General features: G+C 47.5%; 1 protein-coding gene across 2 annotated transcripts in view; it reads left to right on the top strand.

Moving 5' to 3' along the window:
• Window positions 1-48: 48 nt before the first annotated feature.
• Window positions 49-18399, top strand: part of SGSM3 (small G protein signaling modulator 3) — a 32355-nt gene continuing 14004 nt past the window's right edge. Inside the window, exons 1-8 of one of the 2 annotated variants that reach the window (XM_075154805.1) lie at window positions 49-619; window positions 1616-2273; window positions 12422-12505; window positions 13802-13887; window positions 15106-15172; window positions 16598-16806; window positions 16960-17067; window positions 18000-18143. In XM_075154805.1, coding sequence (XP_075010906.1) covers window positions 12499-12505; window positions 13802-13887; window positions 15106-15172; window positions 16598-16806; window positions 16960-17067; window positions 18000-18143 — 621 coding nt within the window. In that variant the 5' untranslated portion in view covers window positions 49-619; window positions 1616-2273; window positions 12422-12498. Of the gene's footprint in view, window positions 620-1615; window positions 2274-3173; window positions 3269-12421; window positions 12506-13801; window positions 13888-15105; window positions 15173-16597; window positions 16807-16959; window positions 17068-17999; window positions 18144-18399 lie in introns of those variants that run through there. The other variant, XM_075154813.1, reaches the window with a different exon arrangement.

Here is an 18399-nt window from a genome sequence, read left to right as displayed (position 1 = left end):
CACGTTATTTTGGTTCTCTACAGTACATTTAACCCCCAGAGCTTACAGCCACCTTGATTCCAGATGGGCTTTTCATTCTTTGTCTGCTGTTTAATCAAGCCTCCATCTATTGTGTGCTGAGTTAATGAGAAATGCTTGAGTGTGACAAGGTAACACTTTTCATTGGCCCCTTATAGAGCACTGCCAGCTGTTTAAAGAGCAATGCCAGGTGCTGCCTGACGTTTATGTATGACTTGTTGAAGAGCAGGGGTAAGGGGAACTGAGCCCACTTCCATCTTACTCATCTGCTCTTAAACTTTCTCCAGAGGTGTCTCAAAAGATGATAAAAAGTTTTCCTGGCTTTCAGAGTACTGTGATTTGGGGAGCAAATAGGCCAAAAAATTAGCAATAATGAAAGGCAGAGGCCATGGAACTTCTTGGCTTATCAAACTGGTGGTCCTTCAGTGCTCCCTTGCTGGTTTAATACTGCACCTGTGGCTCCGTAGCTTCTGAAAATCGTCTTTACAGGTGTGGGTTAGGAACCAGCCATTGTGATTTACTTTTCCAGGTCCTTTGCTGTAGGTGCTTGATACTGAATGGCATGTGGACTCTGGCATGTGAAAGTCATTCTCTTCTGCAAGTAAGTTTTGTCTGATAAGGAAAGAAAAAAGATGATGGAATTCATTAGATGCCAGAGAAATTCAAGAGCTTTGGTCTTTTTTCTGACCCTGAATGTTCTGTTTGTAATGTCTGTGCTTTACTGGACATTCAGTAGTGGACCAAACTCTTCTGCCTTTGATTTAAACTGGAATGATTCCCTTACCTCTTCTTCCACTGTTGTTAAATTACAGTCCATTTCTTTTGCTTGAGTGCAATAAAAAGCTCCTCTTACCTCTGTTATTTATTCAGACTCTCAGAGATGACATGACCAGAATTACTTGATTCTTTTTTCAAGTGTGATTGCTGGAGAGAATTAAGAAAAGCAGAACTAATTGAAAGAAGTTATCTGCTCTCCTTGAGGCCATCATTGTTTAAAGAGGGTTTCAAAATACAGTATGTTTTAACGATGCTTGTCTATATTAAGTAGTCAGGGAAGCTTCAGGCCATGATCTCCCCTCATCTAGAATGCTCCGGCTTTACCTTGCCTCTAGACTATGGCATTCAAAATGTCCCAAACATTTGTGAGTTTTATAGTGTTTAAAATATTTTGCCTCCTCGTGCTATTAACATTTAAGTAGCCATCTGTTTGAAAAGGATAACTCTAATTGAACACTGATAATTTTCAAACTATTACTCAAATGGATAGCCAAGAAAGAAAACAGATGTGGAAGTCCTCCTTTTTTGGTCCTCTTTCCTCCTCCTTTGTGGGACTAAAAAAACAAACAACCCTGTGCAGAGAAAAGGAACAGCTAATGTATCTTTTCTCATCATCCAGAAGTAAATCTTTGTGCTAGGTAGAGGCTGCCAGCTGTGAGGCATTGGACTTGTTTTCCTGGAAAGTTTAAAAAGAGTGACAATGACACAGGGAAAACGTCACCCCCTAGAAAACTGTGGCATGATAACGCAAATCCTTTTGGAGATTCCTACTCCTCTTTAGAAGAGCTTGGTTTGGGACCTCGCTTTTCTTTTTTTCCAGCGGAGTTGGCAGAGGCCAGAGATGTAGCTCCCCCCTCTCCTTGGTTGCTGGGAGGAGGTCACCGAGAAGTGCTTCAGAAGCAGCTCGTTACCAATTCGCGAGGCCGGATCGCTCTTCCAGTTTATCCTGGTACGTATCCCCGTAGCCCGCGTCTGCGACAGATGCCACCAGCAAAGCGGCAGTGGGTCTGTCCCCTGGTTGGAGGGGAAATTAATCTAGACCTGAACGATGGAAAAGAACCGCGTAGCTTCTCAGCGTCTCACTAAGCGTGAAGGTTTGTTTCCCAGTCGCTGGTGGCTCACCCGCTGCAGCTGTGAGCGTGGCGGACAGGACCGCCGCTGCCTCCTTCCAAGCCGGTAGAGAGGCTCCCGCTACCCCAGCCGCACTTCTCACAGCTCCGTGTCACCTCTTCTGCGTTCGGGGGCTTAACGCGTGTCACCGCCGCCGAGAGAGAGACCCCCTTATGCGGCCCCCGCGCTACCCGCGTACCGTGCGGCGGCCTACAGCCCCCACAGCGCCCCGCGCCGCCGCCCGGATGCCGCGCATGCGCGCCGCTCTCTAGAGTGGCGTGTGGGGCCGCCGGGTCGGGGTCGGGCGCCCGCCCTGTGGGGACAGCGCGGCGGGCGGGCGGTGGCGAGGACGCCGCTGACGAGAGCAGGTGAGTGCCGGCGGGGCTGCCGCGGCCGAGCCCTCCCGCCCGAGGGCAGGACGCTCCCCCCCCGCTGCGCTGGGCGGGGGGGGTCCTGGCCTCGGGCGGGAGGGCTCGGCGGGCCGCCCCGAGCCCTCCGGGGCTCTCAGCCCCGCTCCTGACCCCGCGACGGTCGGGCTCCCCAGTAATGGTCGCGCCACCTGTGAGGCGCCTCACACGCACACCCCCCACCCCGGCACCCCACTCCTTTCCTGCTCCCCTGCGGTGCCCCTCGGGCGGGGCGGGGGGCACTAAAGCCGCTGGGGCGGCCCTGCTGCTGGGACTGTTTGTGGGGCGGGGGCCTCCGCTCCCCGGCCCCTTCCCGAGCAGGGGTGGGGGGAAGGGACCCAGCCCCTGGGCAGGCTCCCGCTCACCTGCTGCGCTGACGCAGGGTCTGGGCTCCGGCGAAGTGACTCATGTTGTGCACAGCTTCATCGTCAGGCGATGTTGGGTTGGCTGGGGCACGTTCTCCCTGTGGGTGTGCTCTGCCTGCTCCCCGCTTCCCCAGGCTTTGCTCTCCTCCCACCCCATCCCTGGTCCCTCCTGCTCCCCGGGATACGCCTCTCCCGTAACCTGCCTTTTCTCCTTCTCCGCGGCTGTGACTCTCAGGTGGTCTCGTCCGTCCAGCTCTGCCATCCTCGTTTGCCCTCCACGCCTGCGTCTTTTCGGAGGTGCCCCAGAGGAGAGACAGTCTGTCTCCTGTCTGGCTGGGGGGAAGGAACAGTCACGAAAGAGAGATGGAAATATGGCAGTATTCTCTAGGCAGTGGGCATAAATAGAGACACTGCAGGCCCTGTGATTGTCAGCTGTAATAAATGTTAGAAGGAAGTCGAGAGACAAATGTAATTCCTCGTACCTGGTGATGTAAATTCAAGGGGGTGAAGAATCACCGCGAGACGGATGTAAATCTCTTTGCAGACAGTGGCTGTGGGCTCCGGGACAGCTGCTGTCTCTTCACAGAGCTGGTAAGGGTGGGACAGGAAAAATTTTCTTCCCTGTGTCTGCTTTTCTTCCTTCCTAATTTTTTGAGGGATGTCTGAATTTAGGCAGGTACTTTCCTTCTAAACAAGTAGATTTCAGTGTTGGTGTGTAGTTTTTTTATGTGATGTCATAGCTTCCTAATTCATGATGTCTCAGCCTTACTCTGCATGGCTTGCTGTGATGTTTGGGGCGGGGGCAGCGGTGGGAATAAAGTAGTAAAAGTGCCTTGAGGAAATGGAGGATCCTTTAGTGCTAATAGATGGGAGAGAGAAGCAGTCTTGCTGGAATTAAGAACAGTAGGTGTTCAGTAGTGAGGGGCTGGATCTTAAAGTCACTCAAGAAGGAATTACCAGCCTAGCAGGAGTGGGGCACTGCTGTGCTTTTGCCGAGATGTTGATCGGAATACAGTTGCTTGCTGGATAATCTGAATTCTAGAGTAGTTTTTCAGCTGCTACAGAGTCTGGAGTGGTGTCCTGGAAAGAAACAGTCACTGGAACGAAGACTTGTTTCATTTCCGGATCCGCACGCTCTGTGTGTGGCTTTCCCTATGCAGAAATAAAGGTTGGATTCCTACCCTGGAGAATTCACAAAGTAAAAGGGAAGGAAGGGTGTGAGAAGAGGCATGACATGTAATTAAAGAGGTCAAGGTGGGGACTGGTTGTGTCATGTTAATATAAAGTTATGTTAATTCTGTATTTAACAGATTACAATGACAGGTGACACGTTTCTTAATTCCTGTTTATGATAATGTTTTGGTAATGTGTCTTGGTGATCTCAGGGAGATGTGATTCATAGTGACGTTTCCTCTGAAGAAGGACGAAGGGAATCCATGAGGGGCAGCAGAGAGGAGGGGCACATTTCTGGAGGAAGTGCACTGGTCAGGGAATGATAGAGTTAACATCAGCTAACGAGGTGAGGGAAGTACTGTACACCTGCTCAGGGCTGAAATGATTCTCCAATTTCAGGGTCTCTGCTAACGTCATTTAGGTTTTTCTTCTTTGCTGTGCTTTTAACCTGTTGCTTGCTTTCCTGCAAGATGGTATCTTTTGCAAATATGAGTGTTCTAAAGGACCTTGACAATCTTAAAAGATAGGCAATAATCAAAATATTTAGCTTTTAAAAATCAACGTCTTTTATCTGAGATGGCATGGTAACAGTAGAGATTATTGGTTAAGGGATCTGTATGAAATGAGCTGCCAGTCTCACTCCCATTCTTAGTGAATTGCTTTGTGTGTTGCAAAATTGCTTACCATGTTTGGTATTCGGGATGCTTTACGAAGGGAATCGGTGAGTTCCCCCCCCTCCCAAGTGATACTGCATTTGAGGCTGTAACTGTTTTGGAAATGATTGGGATGATGTCTGTCTTCTGGCTGTTACTTGCAAACTTCTCACCAAAACATGAGAAGGAAAGAAAACTTTAAAAAAATAAATCCTAAGGAGTTTTGCAACTTTATCTTCAGTGATAAAGGTAAGGCACCTTATATTTTGGTGTATGTGGTCCTAGATCCTATCCTAGCTCAAATGGATAGGATATAATTGCAATTGCCAAGCAGGATGAGGTGGACAAATAGCTTAATTGTATGTCATGAGTGTGGTGTCCCAAATGTCCCTCAAGAGATGGAGAGGTGTTGGCACTTCAGGTTTGTATTCTCAGCAACACAAAGACTTGTTTAAACTTCTTTCTGTGCCACCTTTCATCACATGGTCAAGATTTTAAATACATAAAGCTTACCCAGGGTAAGCATCTGGGAGCGTTGGGGAAAATCTCACTTGTCAGTTGTGTTACTGTTGACACCAGGTAGGGAAGAGGAGGATGTTGTCCTGCCACATTTGTTTTGTCTCTGAGGAAGTCTCAGCTTTTTTTATACTGGAGTGCAACAAGTTATATTAGTAACAAAGCAGTTCTGTTTCTGCCTTAAGAAAAAAAAAAAACTAGGAGAAATGAAAACACGCTTGTTTTATGAGATAGGAGAAAAGAAGATAGCATATCGGTATTAGTATGACTACGAGAACTGTTGTCACTGCCCAGTCAGTGCAGTATTTCTTGGCTGGGAAGTACCTGATGATTCAGAGATGAGAGAAAATGTCCATAACCCGGCAGCCCCTTTGTTCTGGAAAAGAAATCTTCCTAATCCCCAGAAACGGGAAATATCGGGGGGGTTGGCTTGTTTTGTTACAAATATTAATGATCATTGTGTAATTTGCTTTTTTTTCTCTGAGTTATCTGTGCCTATAAATTTCTGCAGGAGCAAGATCTAAGTAGTCGAACATGACATGCGAGATAAGAGCTTTGCAAACAGTCCTGAGCGGTGTTTTCGGTGTTACTAACCTCTTCAAAAAGTTGAGTTCTGGGAAGACGGAGCCCTGAAGGAGAAAAATCTTGAGTGCTGTGGGGTATACTTTCTGTAAAAAGCCATTTTCTGGAGCCAAATGAAGTGAGACCTGCTTAGAGCCCTGCTAGGTGAATCTGATGGTTTTTTGCTAATACTAGAGCAAATAGTGATACAACAGAGCTACAGGAGTGTGGCCTGAATCTAGCCTTTCTTGCGCCTCATCAGGAGAATGGCAAACCCTGACAGCTAAAGCTTTGCAGATCCATCAGAGGCCATATCAAGGAAGAGCCATTCTTCAGGCTGTTGTTCCTTTGTTGCTAAGAACAGTAGGATGAGACCAGCTTAAGAATCAAACTTTCACCAGGAGGGTACCTGCAGGGCTGGCTCTGGAGGTGATGGAGTGAGCCTCGGATGTCACTGCCTGTCACTGCCCGGGGTAGGAGTGTCATGTAAAAGACATCATAATATCTGTCTTTAAATAACTGTCAGTAGTGTCTTTCAACCTTTTTTTGATTGGTATAATCCTGCATCTCTAACAGAGATATTTTCTTTCAAACTTCTGTATAGCAATAGAAACTATGTCTATCTGTCTATGAAACTGGACAGTTGCTATTACCTTCCACAGACGTCTTATAAATAGTTTGCAAACTTGCAGAAGTTCATGGACCAGAAGGTAAAAATCACTTCTGGAGAGTTTGGGGAAAAATGAGTTTCTGCAGAGTTCTGCAGAAGTGCCCTGGTCCTGTACCATGCTTATTTGGGTGAAAGTGTGCGTTTATTGTGCAGAAATTCACTCTCACGGAAGAGATGTTTGGGGCCCCCTTAGACACTAACCAGAAGCCTTTGGATTATATTTGCGTAGCGATGTTCAATGTGGAATCGCTTTTACCCTAAGCCTTGAAGACTAGGGCAATTGCAGACCTGCCTTTTGGCACACGTGGGCCGTCTTCCCTCTGTGTTAGGAGCAAAGAGAATTTTACTGTGCAGTGAGAGTGGACACCTTGCTAGTTTGTATTCCTGGCCTTTTTTTCCATTGTCATTCAATGCAGATTAAAAAAAAACCAACTGTTGTTCCAGTGCTCGATCTATTGTAATCCTCCTGTGTGAGATGGGAGGAGCACTCTATATTCCTATCACATATCCTCTTGCCAAATAATGGGAGCACCGGGAAAAGGGCAACTCGCCCTCCTCTGATCCCAAGGGTCTTGGCAAAAAAGAGGTTTTCCACAGCAGTGTAGTTCATGCTTAGCAGGCACTTGAGGAACACACTACAAATGCAGGAGGGAGGTGCTGAGGTGGTAGCCTTCATGCTTGCTTTCTACCACATGACTTGGAATGAAAAGCTGGGGGACGTTAGCTGCCCTCAGCCCACTTTCTCATAGCAGAGAAAGTGCATCAGAGATAAAAGCCTTCAGCAGGCCTAGAAAGGGGAACACGAGATCTGGAAAGCAGCGAAGGTGAGGGCCTTGCAGAGCCAGGTGGGCAGGCAGGAAGGATGGCGAGCTGCTGACAGCGTTATGTCACTGACTGCAGAGGCATCACCCAGGACTCCAGTGCTGCCCAGTCACCAACTGGGATCACATACTGACTGCAGGAGTGTGGCAGGGCAAAGTGCCTCCTCCCAACTGCCCCAGGGCACTATTAGAGCAACACATAACAGAGACCATAAAAAATAAACTGGAACTCTGTGTCTCCTGCCATAAAGCACCTGGTAGACTCCTGGCCACACTGGAAACGTAATTCCATGCAGAAATGTAACAAAAAGGTACTTCCATGCAACAGGTCTGCTCCCTGCACTGATCCGTGTCCAGCAAGTCTGCCTGCTGTAATGACAGAGAGAGCGCCACTGGAGCTGAAGGTGCTGAGCCATTTCCCGTTTATACAAAAGGAACAGAACAAGTAACTTCCAGTTTCGTCTGGAAGTTTCATCTCCAATTTGAAAATAAGGATGTGAAAAAGCAGAATCCTGGTTCCTACTTCTTATGCATTGGAGAGACAGACCGCAGCTGGACTTCCTGATCATAGTTCAAGCTTGCCTCTAAAAAAACCCCTACACAACACCTACTTATGTAGAACACAGATATCCTACATATCAACATGTATTTTCTTTTCAGAGCAGAACTGCCTTTTATTTATCTGGCTCCAAAGCAGACAGCTGATCCTTTATGCAGGAAAAGGCTGAAGCTCTTACTACTAAAACCTGGAGGTAACAAAGGCTTCCCCCATGTGGCTCATGAAAAAAAAAAAAAAAAACAAACAGAACCAAACTTACTTACGGCTCTGCTGATTCCTTGTGTTGCTAGCACAAGCTACCACACTTTTAGCCCTGGAAAGCTAAGGGTGTCTGTCCTTACACAGCAGTGTGAGGCTGGTCATGGTTTCTAAGCCTTAAACAGAGAGTTCCTGGAATGACCCAGGTTCACCAATACCATATTGACTCCTTAACCAGGAGTTGGTGTGTGGCAGTGTCTGTGTGGGATTCTGCATCACTTAAAAGCCAAGATGTCAGGGTGCGAGGGACAGAAATTGCTGCCATCGTGTCCACCCCTTGGTCAGGTGTGTGGCTGTGCTTTGTTTACTTACATACTTGTTTGTGAAGCTGGAGTTTTCTTCTGACTGTATACGTGCAAAGCAAATATTGACTCGTGGGACTAATGGCATTTGCAGCTCCGGGATATGGCTTTGCCTGACCTGAAGGAGAAACCGATGGGGGAAGGGAAGGCAAAGGGCTTCCTGCTGAGAGCTCCCCTAGTGCATTTGTTTGGGCAAGTTAGGATTTTAGTTAGGAAAACAAAACTTTCCAAGTGCGAGAGGACAGAAATTAACTGCCTGATTCAGTGCAGGGTCTGATTTTTGTCTGATTTCTGAGAGAGGAAGAGTCGGTCTAAATGTTAAATTGGATGCAATCTACATGGGATTTTAAAAGCTGAGCTGGAAGAGGCTTCTAGAACTACACCTAAGTGCGTGGCCTCTGGATGAGTACTGTGGCTTTGCAATTGTTTTTCCCTTTTCCAAAACATTATTTTTTAATAAAGGAAGAGAATGGAGAGCAGCGGAAACCAGCTGACAGTCCAGAGGTGGCAGTGGGATTTACTGCATGCAGTGTTGCTTCACGTTCAAATTAAGCATAATGGAAAGCAGAGTTTTCCCCGTGCTAGCTTACTGTCAGAGGAGGTGTTGCATATGCTGTGCCTATGACAGTGGATGAAAATCATTCTAGAAATAATTGTTATGCTTGTTCTGGTCCTTCTGATGATGTTCACTGATGGCTCCTGCGTAGTTACTAGTTGTAATGTTTTCAGCATACAAAAACATTGGTTTGTAAAATGTTCTTCTTCTGCCGAGTCTCTCTGCTAGAGATATGTTGCTTTTTTGATGACTTTTTGGTGGAATTTTTTTTTTTTTTTTTTTTTGCTAAAATCAGCAGGGGAAGAACACTCCTGGGAAGGAGTTTCTGTCCCAAAATAAAGATCGTACTGAAAGGCTCCCGACAGTGTAATTTCATGCCTAGCACATCCAGGCGCTAGCACAGCAGGCTTAGGTGGAGATCACGTGGCTAAAGAGGCCAAGCAAGTGTAACATAGGCAACAGGAGATTGTTATCTGGTGTTTGCAAGAAGCCAGGTAATTGAAATCTCTCATATCACAGCTGTGTGGAAGCGCAAGTGTGTCCAGAGGAGGCTTGGTATTGCCAAGTGGAAGTAAATTTGCAGGTCTCCTTTGCAAACATCAATTTCTAAAGGACACCTACACTGGAAAAGAAACTAATTGGATATAATCCTGCGTGGTGTGTATTTGCAACTCTGACAAAGGTGTTGCAGCTGGAGTGCTTCAAATAGCTGTACCTGATGCTGACTGCGTGCTTCCCTTGCAGCCTTCTTTTTCAGGTACACACACTGTCATTATAGCTGTCTTCTCACAGGCTGGAATCAATGGTGGTGTGATTTGGTTTAGAGTCTGAACTCAAAAGGTAAAGCTGCAAATACCAGGTACCATTTGCATTTTAACAAAAAATGCATTTCAACAAAAAATGCATTTCTTTCAAAGTGTGAAGACTACCTGTTGGGTGACCAAAATTGCTTCGTATAGGAAATTTAAATTGCCTTTAAACATGGGAGATGCTTCTTAATGCATGGGTGAAAACTGGTTTTAATTTTAGAGGTCTGAGGATTTGGGAGTTGCCATTAATATTAGTTGGATCTGATGTGTTTTATCCTTTGTATCCCTTACTGTTGCTTGTTTTCAAAAGTGCGTACTATGCAAATAACACAGCTAAGTTAGCTGTAGCAATTTCATGCATGCAATTTCACAGGCTTCTTGGGAGCCCCTTTTGTTACTTGCTGTCTCCTGGCTAGGAGAGTTTGAGAGTTGCTTTAGGTTTATATCCCTCAGTCAAAGGATCCTATATGCCAGGTATCCTCCTCCTCCTGGCTTGCACTGGGTGGTGCCTGGTTCCTGTAACGCTTTACTGGAGACAGAGTGGGAGTGGGGAAAAAGCAGGGTGATGAAGACCTGCATGGCTGACGTAGTGGCCTGGCACCTTCTCTTGGAGACACGTGGCTCCATGGGCAGTCCCCAGTGCGCCGCCTCCTTGTGCCGCAGCAGGAGCCTTCTCTTGGTGTGATTCACACTCCCCACCCTGCCCTTCTGCACACCCCAGTGCCAGCAGCAAGGTGAGCCTCTCCTGCTCTCTCTGGGCCCGGTCCCAGATGGGTGCTTCCAGGAAGGTTTCTATAGGAACCAGGGGCAGGAAAAACCTGCCCACCAGGTTCAGTGCTCTAATGCCAGGGACGGGAGGGCAGGCAGGGGAGTGATCTTCAGCAAGGCGGAGGCCAGCATGCCGTGACGTGGACAAGGGAAGGTGTTCCCTTCTGCTACACCTGTCCTGGGACGAGGAGGGACTTTTGGCCTCAGCACTCTCGTGCCCTGCTTCCCAAGGAGTGGTTATTGTGGGTTGTTTTCTCATCTACGTGCCTAACACACTGGCCCAACTCCTTTGTAGCAGGTTGGTTCAGCAGTGATTGCGCCAGCGGTGAAGGTTAATAATGACCGAAGGGGATGCCTACTCACAAGCTTGAGGCACTGAGCACGGAGTCAGAGCACAGTAACAAGAAGCATGGCAGACATACCACGTGGCTGAAACAGTGACTGCGTTCCTATAAAAGTCATTGGAAACAGGGTTAACTGGGCTGAGAGAAGGCAGGAGAGAAGGACATATTGCAGGCTCAGGAACAGAGCAGCTGTGGTCGCAGGGCAGTGATAAGCCTGAAAAAAAAGCATCAGACTAGATTCACGGTGATGTTGAAAAGGGAGTAAGATTGTCAGCAGATTTACGTGCTTGGTGTGCGTGCTGTGTGCGTTCCCATGTAAAATGAGTGTGCAGGTGCTCATTTTGTAATTCTTGTTATGTCTTCAGCTACTGAGGGAAGATCTGGTGCTGAGAGAACAAGTGGGGCTAGGGTGATGGGAAGGATAGTGACTGGCCATTGTGTGGACAATGTTACTTCTCAGAAACAAAAGCTGAAGTTTTTTTTTCTTTTTGCTTTGAGAGTTAGTGTCAGAAGATCAGAGTGTCTGTTCATCCATGCCAGCCTTTCTCAAGCAGAGAACTGTTTAAATCTGGGAGGAAGAAGCCTTATCATTTGCGTTCTCAGACACAGATGCTTTTTATGCTTTCGCAGTGTTTTACAGCTGCTTATCTTGGACTGCTGTAGAAAGCCACTTCCAGGCTGCAAGTGCTCACTGGAAAGCTCACGGAGATGCAAAAGCCATATAACCTGGTACTATTGAGCACTATAAACAACTTGGACAGGGCCTGCTGGATGAATCCCTGAGGTTCCTTCTTGTAGTGGTTTGCAGTCATAAGTAGCTTTACTGAAAAGGGGAAGCTGGAAAACCCATCCCAGACATGCAAATGTTAGTTTCTCCCAGGTTCTTTCCCAAGGAAGTGCAAATGACTGATATATCCCAGCACTGGCCTTAACTGCTTGCTAGAGGTGGCTCTTGCTGTCTCCCACCCACAGTTATAAGGTTGATCTTAAAAGTCCAAAATACCTCTCTCTGATTACTGAACTATTCCGTCGTTTTCCTGGAAAACCCCTATAAAAATCTGCTGTGAACTAGTATCAGGAAAGTAAGGAGGGGAGCTATGTGGGCTCTTTCATCATCTGAGCTCTATCACCAGATTTAGTTTAGAGGAGCCTGGCTCCTGGCTCATTGCAGAGGTACTCGATCGCATGTTGTCCATATCCTGGTCCAGTTCATCACAGAAAATCCTTGTCGGAAGCTTTCCCAGCTCCCTTCAGGGAGCTGTATTCCACAGCCAAACATACTTTGCTCTTGTGATGCTATCCCTAAAATCTCGTTCAGGCTTATTGATCTAATGATACACCCTTATACCCTTTTCACCATTCCAGTCCCTTCTCCATGGACAGTGTATTCAGAGAATGATGATGTATGGTGTGGTTTTTTTAGTATTCACAATTAAATTTCACTCACAATGTGTGATGGAAAAGGTGATGAAAGTTGACTTGATTTTTGATGTTTTTTCAATCAGCAATGCTGTTACTGTCACAGGGAATTTGGTAAATTACAGTGTGCTCTTTCTAGCTGATGGGTAAGTATGAAACCAAGAGGAAATTCGAGTCTCTGGAATTTAATTTTCCTGTGGGGAACTTAAAAACTAAGGGATTTAATTTTCCTGTGGGGAAGTTGTGCGTGAGAGGTCTGTCTGTCCCCCACCATGTTCTTAGATGCTAATTGAATTATCTCATCACCATTTCTCTTTTTTTCCTTTTTATAACAGGATAGTGACCTCTCACCTCTGAGAACAGCATTTCTGGATCTGCTGACAGCCTTTGCTACTCAGCCTTACCTAGCGCAATGTCAGGTGAGCAGACAAAAATGGGCACAGTACCTTCTTGTTTGGTTGCTTGTCCTTTCTTCAGCTGCAACTTAGTAAAAGAAAATTAGCGGTTCCAAGAGCCATTCTCTACATTAACATGCTGTCTGGTCAAATTGGGGGAGAAGAGACTGCCCCTCTCTTTGTGACCCAGCTGCCTTTTCACTCAGGGTGAACTCAGTTCCTTCTTTTACCCTGTGCTGAAGCCTGCAGAAGCCATTGAATGCAGAGGGAGAAGGAGGTTAAAATGTAGTCTGCCTTGCCCATTTTTCATAAGATTTGCTTGGTTCTGTTCTCCTCCTAAGACTTGCACCAAAGTAGGTGGCTTGCTTATGATCTGAGAGATTTTTGCTGTAAAATGGTAACTCTAGGGCAGGCAGAAGGCTGAAGAATTACTGGAGTTCAACTGTGAGCTACTGAGGTAAAACTAGGTCTCCTCCAGCATGTCCCTCTTACAGTTGCCTACTCTCCCACCCCATATTTTTATGTACACCTTCCTTCCCAGCTGGTTATTTCAGGCATATAACCCTGAGGGAGACTATACTTCAAAGCCAAGTAAACTTTTTTTGTCGCTGATGTGCACAGTGGAAGGCCTGGGACGTGCTTATCTGCTTCAGTTGCAAAACTTGACATCTGCTGTTATTACAAAGGAAGCTGTTCAGTGGGACGCTCCCTGAGACTGGGAAGGCGCTTACCTTGAACACAAAAGACCATGATGACAAGCATACTTCAGTTGCTGCAGCTCTTCATGCGTGGTCTGACAACCTTGCAGGGAGGGGCAGAAGTGTCCCACCCCTTCTGGGACAGCAAGGGGAGCGTCTTGCTGAGGGCTCTGATTTCCCATTTTGGTGCCTGGTGACAAAGTTTCAGGGATCTGTGGAGTGCTGCTGGTGCTGGGGTCAGTGACTCTGTAGGACGGGTTTACTTCTCCATAATAATTTTTTTGGTAATGGTTCCCCTGGCTTGGCACTGACCGCACAGCTTTTCCAAGCAGAGGAAAGATCACATGGTGCCATGGAACCATTTCTCTTCCCTAAAAGTCTCTTTCTTAGAGGGAACTCCGTTTGGCCTTATCTGCTTCTTTTGCTTGATGATAAGGGACAAAACCATCTGAAATTATTTGCTTCCTTGGTGAAGTGGGAGCTGTCTCAATGTCTAGAGCTGCAGTAGCGACAAACAGCTGAGAGAGTCCTTCTCTTGCTGGAACAGTCTGTATCGAGTGTGCGTCTTCCAAGGGAGTTCTTCCAGGTTTTCACTGCTATATGTTGATCTCTTTCTGTTTAGGCCATCACACTCCCTCTGCTGGGGGTCCCTTCTCAGCACTCACTCCCAGCATTTGGCCTCAGGAGATCCTGGCAAAATACATACAGGTACAGTGTGGGGCAGGGAGGGGGTGTTCTCTGGCTTTGCCCAGAAGTAAAGGGACCCTGGTGATTTCTGGTGGTCTCTGAAAGTCACAGGGAAAAGGGGGGAGAGATGGACCCTTCCTCCAGTGGTTTGGTTGTGGATGCTTGTTTGCTACTTAAACTTCATGTGTTTTGCGGCTGCATCCTGGCTCTTGCAAGAGGATCTTGCAGAGCACGAGGAAACTTGTGTGAATTATTGCCCTGCTGTTTTGCAACTATTGCTCCACTGTAAAAATGTTGACACCCTCAGGGAGTCTCTGTCACCATCAAGCTACTCTGGATGGCTTGTGCATGGCAGGAAGTGCTAGCCTCAAGACTAGTCACCAGGTGGGCAGAGCAGGAAGGAAGGAAGCAGACGTGGAATTTAGTAACTTACCCGCAGTGTTTGCTGAAGGCAGCTGAGCCCAGTGATGCAGGTTGAAACTTATTGTGGAGCTATGCTAGAAGCATGCTCCTTGGGTGCTGCCGGGTTGCGAGACCCCACAGGAAGGGCAGGTGGGTTTGCAGGGAAGGAGAGGTATCTGTAGGCTTGCACTCCTTAAAAAAGCTTGATTGTAACCTCCAGTGTGTACACCCCAATGCCAACCACGAGCATAGATGAGGAAAGTTGAGATTTGGGTCAGGGAGGACCTTACTTTCCTTTGGCCTATAATTTGGGTTTGCTTCACAGGTGCAAATCCCAGTTTTGCCTGCTACCTTTCAGAGAAATCTGAAAGCAACAGGCAGGAGATGGAGCAATGCAGGGAGATGATTTTGCAGTGTGTATGCAGAGGTAGCAGAGGACTGCTGTGTATTAGAGGTGCAGACAGTAGGCACCACTTTAGCTGGCGTGTGTGGATTCCTCAGTCCATGAGGAGGGCTGCATGCCTCTCCAGGTGGGAAGTTCTGATCTTGATACGATGCTGTGCTCAAGCCCTGCTGGAAAAAGGTTTGCTGGGAAAATCTGTGGAGGTGTGAAGGCAGGCTTCAATTCCATGGAGAAGTCTAAATGGGAATGGCACGCAACACCTCCCCAGCTGGGAATTGTGGTGGGAGGCATTGAAAATAAAAGGGCAAGGAGTCTAGTTGCTCAGAGGGCACAGTGTGGACAATGGTGGGATGGGGCAATATCCACATGTCTCTGTTCAGTTATTCAGTGCTGAACTGGTGAGAGTGTCTGTTCTCCTTCCTCACGTCTCCCAGAAAGAAGAATCCATTGAGCAGCCAGAGTTCCGCTATGATGAATTCGGTTTCCGAGTTGATAAGGAAGGTAAAGCCAGTCCCATCCCTCCCCCTTCCATTGTGTCCTGCATCCAGCCCTTCCCATGCTTCCAAGTATGGCAGGGTGATTTTGCAACCATTCTGTGCTAGGTCTTGTTTACCCACCTGTCATCTTTCTGTATCCTACCATTGTAATCAAGTGCATTAGACATGCTGGCCTTACAGGAGTCTGGAGCATAGACTATGCAGCAGTCATTTCCATCCCCTTACGCTTGTGCCATGGGTAAGAGAGAGAAAAGTTAAGAGAAGTTACCATTTCCATTAGCAGCTGCATGCTGGGGAAGGGCAACTTTCCCAGTTGACAACGGGGTCTCTGTCATGTTCAGTAGCACTGTAAGCACTGATAGCAGGCAGAGTGACACATGCTGTCTGTTGAAAAACTCACAGCCACAGTGAGTGGCAGCAGTATGTGTTCTACCCATCCCAGCAGCTTGGCAAAGTGTAGGGCAAATTGTAGGGGCAGAACCCACATCCTAGTTTTTCTGCAAGATACAGAGGCAGGCGACCAAATAGAAGGAGGTGTGGAGAGTTATTGCAGCTGGGCATTGAACTACAACAGCTGGCTGCCTTTGCAAAGAGGAAGAGAAAGGAGTGGGGGACGTAGGAATTGCTCTGTGTGCTCTGAGAAGATGTTTCCAGGGCTCAGGCCGTACAGTGCAAAGGCAGAAGTTGTTTGCATATGTGTCCTGAGGCACCTTGAGTCATAGAGGATCCTCTTTGAAGCAATGACCCGGAGATGAGGACAGGACACAGCGATTTTCTTCAGCCAGAACATTTGATAGACTTGTGCATTATAAAATCAGCTGAAAGATTTGGACTGCATTGTTGGGATGTGTTATATGATGAAGGATAGAGTGCCTTACGTCAAACCTGTACTTGTGCTAAAGTATCTATTTTAGAAAGCCAGCCTCAGGTTAAGGTGCTCTCTCATTGTGAATTTGGAAGTGTCCTTATTAAAGCTTTTTCGGTGATTAAATTTCCCCAAAGTTAACATTTTGCACCTCATTACTTGCATGAGCATACAGCTTCTGCTTGCCACCTCTGAGGCTTGCTATACTTTTATCAGCCTGATTTACAGATCCTTACAAAACCCAGCAGGATGACTGCTGCTGGGGTCTTGTTTAATTCCAGCCACACTCTGCTCTAAATCATGAGTAAGTAGAGACTAGAAGCCTGCCAACAGCTTCTTAGTTCTCAAGGCCCCAGTGCCTTTTGCTTATGACCATAAAATTTGCTGCATGGAGAAGACAGAAACCAAGCTTTGCCTTTCCATGCTCTGGCTGGAAGATGTGAATGTTTTTAATGTGCTTTCTTCAGATGGCCTTCTTACTCCCCACCCTGCCCTGTGTTTGTTCCCTCTCCTGTTCCCTCTCTCACTTGTCTCGATTTCATTCTCTTCCCATTGCTGAGGCAGATGGTGCTGAGCCAAACTCCAGCAAGCTTCTGGGGGTCCCACTGACGGAGGAGCCACAGCAGAGACTCAAGTGGCAGGCTCATCTGGAATTCACACACAACCATGACGTGGGTGACCTCACCTGGGACAAAATTGAGGTCACCCTACCGCATTCAGACAAGCTGCGCTCCCTGGTGCTGGCTGGCATCCCTCACAGCATGAGGCCACAGGTGAGAGTGCTGCCTGTTCTGGGCGGGCTCTCCTGCCTGGAGTAAGAGACAGTGGAGCAAGACTACTTTCTCTTGCTTGAAAGGGTGCCAGATTACGGCTTTCTGTGGCTGTCTTAGTGACTCTTCCTATCTCTGTTCACCCTGTCCTCCCAGCTGTGGATGCGCCTGTCGGGGGCCTTGCAGAAGAAGAGGAATTCAGAGATGTCATATCGGGATATCGTGAAAAACAGCTCTAATGATGAAACCATTGCTGCCAAACAGGTAGGAGAGTGGGGAGAACGGCAAGATTTGCTGCATGAGGAGGAAGGGGTGTCTGCCTAACACCTGCAGCAGGGACAGTTGAGAGGACATGAGTCCTGCTAAGGCTTAATCCTGTTGGGCATATTTCTCCTTTGTTTTGTTGGAATAGCAACTGTGCAGCTCTGCTCCTTCCTAGGACAGCCGGGAAGGGGTTGGACCCATGCTACCTGCAGGCTAGAAAACAGTGCTGCAGTTGCGTCTTAGCAAGCATCCTGATACTCATTGAGGGAAGTACAGGGTGAAAGGCTGACACATGTACCTCTGTTGAGGTAGTGGCAGCTGCTTCTAGGGACTGTCTTTGTTCCCTCAATTATAAAGTCTCTGAACACCAAGACGACTGTTACAGGGTATTTTCCCTCTTCCTCTGACTTCTCCTTTTGTGGGAGAAGGCAAAGGCCATGGCAAAAGAAACCGAGATCTGCACATGTTCACCTCTCACTAAAAAATTCAAAATGGTTGGAAGGAGGAACAACAGTGGAGACATCTGTGGGCTGTTCACCTCCAAGTCCCCTGTCACAGATGTGGCCAGGTTGTTGGTTTCTTTCTGGGATAGGTTTGTTGGGAAGCCTTGCTTGACATCCAAGCAGATGAAATTCCCAACCAGTATGCCTGCTATTCTCAGTGGTGAAGCTAGGGACTGAGTTTAGGCAAGTATTTCTTGGGAGACACCAAGTCACCGTCTGAACTGGCATTTTCCCACATGTCAGTGACGGCTGTTAAACTGACCCCAGGTGCTTGGACAGGGCCATCTTCTTTGATGCCTAAGGACTTACGCATGAGTGTAGGGACGCAGAGTTCCCTGAGGCAAGAGGCCCTGGGGAAGTGCAGAGAGCAGAAGGCAATTGTTCAGATGCTGCTAGCTGACCCTGTCCTTGCTTATGGCTGTCTTGCAGATTGAAAAGGACTTGCTCCGCACGATGCCCAGCAATGCCTGCTTCTCCAACATGAACAGTATTGGGGTGCCACGGCTACGCAGGATACTACGGGGACTTGCCTGGCTCTACCCAGAGATTGGATATTGCCAAGGCACTGGCATGGTAACCTGCTTTCAGAGTGTCTTTATGATGGGGATCATTTTGTCTGTGGTGGCTATGCTGAGGCAAGTGATTTGAGGCAGTGCTGCCAGACACTATGGCCTCCAAATGAGCTGAAGGGAAATCCCTTCCACATGGAATGTTTTTCCTACAGAAGGGAGAGCAGAGTAGCACCACATGTCCAAAGATGTGGAAGAATTCAGTCCATCTGTTGGGGAGGGACAGACATTACGCTGAGGAGAAATCACTTCAGTGGGAG

Source organism: Calonectris borealis, chromosome 1 (assembly GCF_964195595.1).
Source record: "Calonectris borealis chromosome 1, bCalBor7.hap1.2, whole genome shotgun sequence".
In the NCBI taxonomy this organism is placed as follows: domain Eukaryota; kingdom Metazoa; phylum Chordata; class Aves; order Procellariiformes; family Procellariidae; genus Calonectris; species Calonectris borealis.
Note: the sequence above shows the minus strand (reverse complement) of the source record. Positions and strands in the feature narration are given on the sequence as shown.